The sequence below is a fragment of the Sceloporus undulatus genome, chromosome 1 (genome assembly GCF_019175285.1).
Source record: "Sceloporus undulatus isolate JIND9_A2432 ecotype Alabama chromosome 1, SceUnd_v1.1, whole genome shotgun sequence".
NCBI lineage: Eukaryota > Metazoa > Chordata > Lepidosauria > Squamata > Phrynosomatidae > Sceloporus > Sceloporus undulatus.
Window position 1 is genome coordinate 162,693,675 of NC_056522.1, and position 7,562 is coordinate 162,701,236.

General features: G+C 39.4%; 1 protein-coding gene across 3 annotated transcripts in view; it reads left to right on the forward strand.

The window, feature by feature from the left end:
- LOC121919056 overlaps nucleotides 1–7,562 on the forward strand; it is a 169,658-nt gene that overhangs the window by 153,226 nt on the left and 8,870 nt on the right. For all 3 annotated transcript variants that reach the window (XM_042445254.1, XM_042445257.1, XM_042445256.1), the window contains 2 exons: nucleotides 729–828; nucleotides 7,019–7,103. In XM_042445254.1, the coding sequence (XP_042301188.1) occupies nucleotides 729–828; nucleotides 7,019–7,103 (185 nt within the window). The remainder of the gene's footprint in view (nucleotides 1–728; nucleotides 829–7,018; nucleotides 7,104–7,562) is intronic.

Sequence of the window (7,562 nt, forward strand, 5' to 3'; positions counted from 1 at the left end):
AAATCTGGAGACAGAAATTGTAATCATAACTTCTGGCTTAGCCTTCATTTAGCAGAGTCCACATGCTGAAAGGAGAGGGAAGCTCACAGACTACATTAAACCAGCCAGCTTTCCCCATCTGCAAAGCCTATTTGAAGCCTCTGTTTGAAGCCCCTCCTCTTCCCCAAAGCTCTCTATCACAAAGAAAGAAGAGGCAAGAGAAAGGCTATGTCATGTTGAGCTACTTGGGAAGGAGCCAAGACGTAAACATGATTCTTACACTTCAGTGTTTTAATACATTTTGACATTTTAAGATTGAAGTGTGTAAAAAGAGAGAGACAGAGACCAAGAAAGAACCAGATTCTTGCTGCTGAATAAGGATGCATCTGCACTGCAGAAACAGTCTAGTTTGATACCACTTCAGCTGTCATGGCTCAATGATATGGAATTCTGGGAATTCCAGTTTGTTGTAGCACCAGTGCTCTCTGACAGGGAAGATGAAATCCCAAAATTACATTTCCCAGAATTCCGTAGCACTGAGCCATGGCAGTTGAAGTGGTGTCAAACTGGATTATTCCTGCACTGCAGACGAGGCCTGAATTACAGAGATTACTTGAGAACATAGTCCCATACCACATAACATGTGAGATAGTCCCTCTTCCCCTGGGTATTCCATTTCCACTATGAAGGTTTTGTAGCAGCAGCATGAAAGCTTTGAGTTAGTCTGATCCTAGTATCATTGTTCATAGGAAGAAAAAAGACTGAGGAATTTGCAGTGGATGAGGGACAGGTTTTTGCCTGAATCTGAAGAAGTGGTTGTGAAAGAACATCTTCGTAGACCCAAATCAGGTACAGTATCACCTTGCATGATATACAAACCTGATTACTTTTACGCAGATGGTGCCAGTAGGTAATACATGGTATGTTCTATGGCAGAGCTGACGTGTGTAATTTCTGAATTTGATTTTCCTTTTTTTCCTTGACATAGAAGGTGGAGTGGTATGGTGAACAGTTCAAAATCTGGAAAACAATTGTGTGATAAGAAAGAGGTTACAGCCTCTGAAAGAAGTCTTGAGCACTTCTGCATTTGCCATGACTGCCAGCCACATTGTACCCTTGCACAAATGGTGCCTTGGTGGCATCATGGGATGCCCTCCCTCCAGTCCATCTGCCTTGGTCCAGGCCTTGAAGGTAGAGAGGAACTGCTGGACCTCTTACCCTTTCCCTCCACCACTCCCTTCTCCTTCTGTGTCTTGTCTTTTTAGATTGTAAGCCCGAAGGCAGGGAATCGTCTAACTAAAAGATTGTACAGCGCTGTGTAAATTTACAGCGCTTCATAAATAAAGGATAATAATAATAATAATAATAATAATAATAATAATAATGGGAAGGAGCTCCATTTTGGAGCTCCTTGCTGTGGCCATGTGGTTGTCATTGCAATGATCCGGAGGAGAAAGGGGCTGCCTCTAGCTGTCCCTTTCTTCTAATCTGTACCAGGCCATATTTTGAATTTCTATACTGCCACCACCACTCAGGTTAGTGCGAACACCATAGAACAGAGAGATCTTGTAGCACCTTTGAGAATAACTGAAAGAAAGAAGTTGGCAGCATGAGCTTTCATAGACTTAAGTTTACTTCTTCAGATCCATTCATAACTAACACGGCTATATCTTTGAATTCTACCACAGAACAGAATGGTCAGCTGGGGATTTAATTTTAATTTATTTTATTGAAATTAGAAATGGAAAGAGAAAAAATGCAAAAGATTCTAGAAAAAATGCAAAACATCAAGAAAAAAAGAGGAAGATTTTAGATATTATCTGTCAAAGAAAAGCCTGGACTTAAACTACCTCAAAATGAATTAAATAAAGACACATTGAGAGAGACTGAGAAAAAAAAATAGAATTCTATAGACAGAAGTACTTCAAATAGGCAAATAAGCCAAGAAAATCCACACTGTAGAAACAATGTAGTTTGACACCATGTTAGGTGCTGTAGCTCCATCCTATGGAATCCTAGGATGTTTAGTTTTACAAGATCTTTAACCTTTTCTGTCAAAGAGTGTTAGTGCCTCACAAAACTACAAATTCCAGGATTCTGTAGGATGGGGCCATGACAGTTAAAATGGGGTCAAATAGCATTGTTTGTACAGTGTAGATGCACCCTCTGCCAAAATTTATTTGGTAACATCCTCATAGTGACCCAACCCATCCTGTTGTATTCTGAAACTATGGTATAGTGGAGAAAGGACGTGGCCATCTGTGGAGCCACAGAGAGACATATTCAGATCTTGGATTCTGTCCCAGTTCCTCTGGTTTCTTATCTCTTTTGTCATGTATACTGGTGGTGCTATACTGGACCGTCATAATCTTAAGGCTAACCTTTACATTATGAGGATCTCATGGTTACCGCTACCACATCAGTTCATTTTGCAGGTTTCCCATAGAAAGAACCACATCATCAACTACATGGGGAAGCAGTGCCATTGGAAGGGCTCCATGGGATCACTCCCCTTCTACCTGGTTTCTATTCTTTTGTCTTTTCTGGGACTTATATATTGGCTCTTATTTCTTTGTGCTGTACAGAAAAGAAGCAAAAGGCAGCAAACCGAGCAGATAACACTCAGAGAAAATTGATCTCCTACCATCTTCAGAGTCCTTCACCCCTGCTCTGTGGTCACATCTGTATGGGGAAAGCAGGATCCCACCCAGAGAGGCAACCTATCTTCTTTCCATCACCCTCCTTTCTTACTTTCCCCAATGAAGAAATTAATTACATGATGTCATGCTTGATTTTATCTGATTTGGAAGCAATTCATCACTCTTTTGCTAGTTCTATTAGTCCAGGCGATCAGCATATTAATTCATTTGTGAGACTAAGCTCAAGGGTAATTACAGCAGGGAAACTTAATGCCTAAACGTGTTAATGTCTGTAATCAGAACTATTTTCTCAGTGCGGAACAATTGTTAGACAATTACACTTGGATATGATTGCCCTCGTAGACAACAGAGGCCATGTCAAGAGGGAGATATCACAGGCTTGTTTTGCAAGTATGGTATTATGCGCAAGCTCATTTTCCTGCAATCTCTTTTATCTGGCTTCTGCCAATCCATCTCCTTTCTCAGATATTGCATTGTTAATTACAGTTCAGAGTTTGCATCTTTTCTCTTTCTTTGTGCGAGGGCAGAAAGGAGGCAAAAGGGACACTGGAAAATAAAGAAAAAATCACTTGCTTCTGTAAATGTCATCAAGTTTTGCAGCTGCTCTTTGAGGTTATACATTGAGATAGAAAAAAAAACCCTATTTAATATGATGACTCCTTATTTTCTGCAGTTCCTGTTCAGAAATAGATGTTATGTAACTAAGAATGGATGAAAGGAATTATTTTTAAGCTAATAAAAAAGAAAGGACTCATTCCCACAGAATAAATGCATTGGAACAAACATTTTCATGCGTGCACACAAGCAGACCATGAAGGATGACAAGGAACAGAAAGAAGGGAAAAGAGAATTATAAATAGAATTAAAAGAGTTTTTTGCCTAATGAGAAAACACTGAGAAATAGTATCTGATCACTTTCTCTGCAAACCCAAATGTACACATTATAAAGGTTATCAGAGGCCAAATTCTGACTGAAGTTGTTAATCCTGCATCTGAGATGTGCTATTTCAGATACAGACGCTTAATTTATTGTATACATTGCCACAAAAAATATAATAAATAGATAAAATTTCTTTGCATCAGGTAAACAACATACACATAGAAAGGAGCCTTACTTCAGGGCCATAGCATACATGGAAAAGAAGGTGCTTACCGGTCTTTTAAAAAAGAACAAAATATTAAAAATCAAAATGTTTAATTTTTTATATTAAAATTTCATTGGTAATGATAAAAGCCTCCCTTTCTTATTTGTTTAACTGGAAAGATTAATTTCATTATTAACAGTAAATTTCCCCTGATTCATTATTAAGAAATGAAATACACCACCACTTATATTTGATTTAGTGTTATTATATTTATATTTTAATGAACTTGGAATGTGCTTAAGTTGACTTTAATGTGTATGGTATTGATTATGATATAGATAATTGAAAATAATTGTGGCTATGATGTTCTCTAAACTACTGAAAACTAAATGGACTTCATACAATCAGTGGATTAGACAGTATCATCACATTTAGTACCTTTTCTTGGCTCATTTAGCAGTTTACTATCGAATTTTGGCAGTAAACCATTATAACTTTTTTTGAAAATCAGGGGAGCTGGAAAAAGGCTTGGGTTGATATGTGACTTTGGGCCGCACTTTGCCTTGCTATATTTTGTTTGGAAAATTACTCCAGTTGTCTAAAGTCCTTCTTTTTACCATGCTAGAGATTTTTTTAAAGGAAAAACAAAAGTATTTTGTAAAACAAAAGAAGGTTAAGAGGTGATATGATAGCCCTGTTTAAATATTTGAAAGAATGTCATATTGAGGAGGGAGCAAGCTTGTTTTCTGCTACTCCAGAGAATAGAATGCGGAACAATGGATGCAAACTGCAGGAAAAGAGAGTCCACCTCAACATTAGGAGGAACTTCCTGACAGTAAGGGCTGTTCGACAGTGGAACAAACTCCCTTGGTGTGTAGTGGAGTCTCCTTCCTTGGAGGTCTTCAAACGGAGGCTGGATGGCCATCTGTCGGGGATGCTTTGATTGTGATTTCCTGCATGGACGGTGGTTGGACTGGATGCCCTGTGCGGTCTCTTCCAACTCTATGATTCTGTGATTCTATGTATTAGCCTTCACCTAGGTCTGAAGTTGTATTGTACAGAAACAGATTTCCTTCTTGTAGCTAACCCAGAGCTACTTTTGACCTGCCTGGCTGATTCAATGCCTCTGTACACCAAATAATGTCTTTATTCTAACCATCTTTATTCCAACCTTCTCAAATAATTGATAACTGCATGATCTGTAGCTTTACTGGTCACTTGTTGTTTGGTCTTCTCAATCATGATCCTTCAAGGTGCTTCTACAGAACCTGAGAAGAGCAGTGGAGGATAGAGGGTCTTGGAGATGTCTCATCCACAGTGTTACCATGAGTCAGGGTTAACGTGAGAGCAGTTAACAACAGCGATGACCATATTTAAATAATTATTAAAATATTCAAGTTTCTTTCTGAATTTTCACAGTTCTAAGACTTCCAATGCTGAGACCATTACACTATGCTGGTTCCCATGCTATCATATATGCAACGAGATTCCAACACAGTCTGGTAAACAAAATAGTTTAGCTAAGGTATATTGCAGCCATCCAAACTAAAGGAACAGTTGGTCTACCCAATCCATGACCTTTGATTTTATCTGTCCTGTTCTAGACAGATAAGGATAATGTAGCAAGGTAGTGTGTCATAATTTAGTCCAGGTTTAGTCCAAGTCAAGCACAGTCAAAGTATCAGTCCAAGTGACAGTCCAAAAGGGAGATCCAGATGTGTAATCTGCAAATGGAGCAAAATCTGAAATTATCAGGCAACAGAAATGAGAAACACCAGTCAGGAAAACTATGCCCACCAGGAAAGGCTAGTTGAGAGCAACTAGTTGTCTAAGGGAGGTGCCAGAATACATGGTTGGTTATCAGCATGCAGCTGTTCCCTGATTAATGAGCATCTGGCATTTAAATGCACTAATCTAAGATGGGCCTCTCTCTCTCTTTCCATCTAACATGATAGGTATGATGAGCTCTGTGTCTTGGAGTTCCCAAACTACCATGCTTTCTCGGCTTTCTATCTCAATGGTAGGGCCATCTGTCTCAGTCTCTGGCCTCTCTTCTTCATCTTGCCCCTCTGTGTCACTGTCTGCATCTGAGTCCTGGGGGAACAGCAGAACATTTTCAAGATCCAGTTCTTGAAACATCCTTGACAAGGCTAATTTTAAAAAAAATGGCAGAAAATGCCTTCTAACTAGGCTTAAATGGGTAGCCCTACTCCATTCTGATCATATTCCAGTTTTAGGAAGTCTACCCTATCAAATTAGACTAGGCTTTTCTAGTCTAGCCTGGAGTCATGGCCCTATCTAACCACTAAGGTGGCTCCACTCCTTGAAAGGTAAAGCTTCCTTTTAATGCAAGCCTACGTAAATTATGACACACTACTCTGAACACAGAAGTCACCGTCTATGTATTATAGCCTACCACAATACCTGTGACAGGCAGGAAAGCAGGGAAAAATGATCTTACATAATTTAAAAAGTTCTTCATACATAACTACTGAATTATATTTGGCTTGCTAGGGCTCAACTTGAGTGTATGGAGACATCTTTTGAGAAACAGTGGATCCATCCACAGTGTTCTGCTCTGGTTCCACAAAAACTACAGATCCCAGAATTCCATTGCATTGGACCATGGCAGTTAAATCAGTGTCAAACTGGATTATTTCTGAAGTGTGATGGACTCAGTGGTGACTAGTCTTTAAACGTCAATCATATGACTCCCACCTCTCCCCTGATTTAAAAAAAAAAAAACAGTGAAAAGGGATGCAATTCTTGTGGTCATGTTAAATTTGTATGTCCAGTTCATTTTTCTTCTTTTTATGTTAACAGGTTGTGTAGTCTGCAGGAGAGCTTGTTTTGCATTTGCTAACTGCGTTCATTGTAATTGCACCAGGGAAGAATAAGAAGGGTTTGGCAGGCATAGATCCAAATGTCTTCTGTACTATCTTGAGTCAGTCACATTGAATCAGAGCCCCCTTTCTGCCTCTCCCTGCACAAGTATAAACTGACCGGCAGTATTTTCCTCTCAGCCTCTCTGTTAGGAGTTGAACACATTCTGCCCAGAGGCTTTTGGGAGACTAGAAGCTGCCTTGAGTGAAGTTAGTCTGTGTATGAGGTGGTGTAAATATCTCATATGCCATTGGTCTTTTCAGAAACAGACTTTCTGGCATTTGAAGGAAAGCCTCCAGCCGAATTGTAATGGCACTGGAATCAGAGGGCCATGTCCTTAAAAAAAGCCAACATTTGCGTTTAAGTGAGGCAAAACAAAGCGGATGATTTTTACCATCATGTTTCCAACAGAACCCTCGATGCAAAGATCAGGCACAAGAAAAGAAGTCCCCCGAGCTTCTAATGTATTTGAAAGCCTGTCAACACCCAGGAAAAGGTGAGAATAAAACAGATGATACAAATCAAGGTTATGGTTGGCTCAGCATTCCCCATCACACAGTGGTTAAACGATGGCCTACAGTTGTTTTCTTTTACATTGTTAACATACTCTATTGCAAGTTCATTGTACGATTGTGCCAAATGTCCTCCAATTTTCTGTTTGCTTAGAAATTACTAAATTCAACACAGCCAAACAAATTACTAGAGGGAAAAAAAAAAAAGCTTGACAAACATTTCCATTGTCTTGGCTGCTGTTTCTTTTCATTGCCTCTTATGCTGTGCTTTCACAATCCTCAGCCTTGTGTACCCACACTGCTATTTAATCCTATTGGTGTTAGTGCCCCATTCAGTTTATGGCTGGGAAACCCACTGGGGTTTTAAAAATATGAAATGCAGCAATTTTTTCTTCGTGCACAGTAGCAATATGGAGAAAAAAGTTATCAGGATGGTAGTGGCT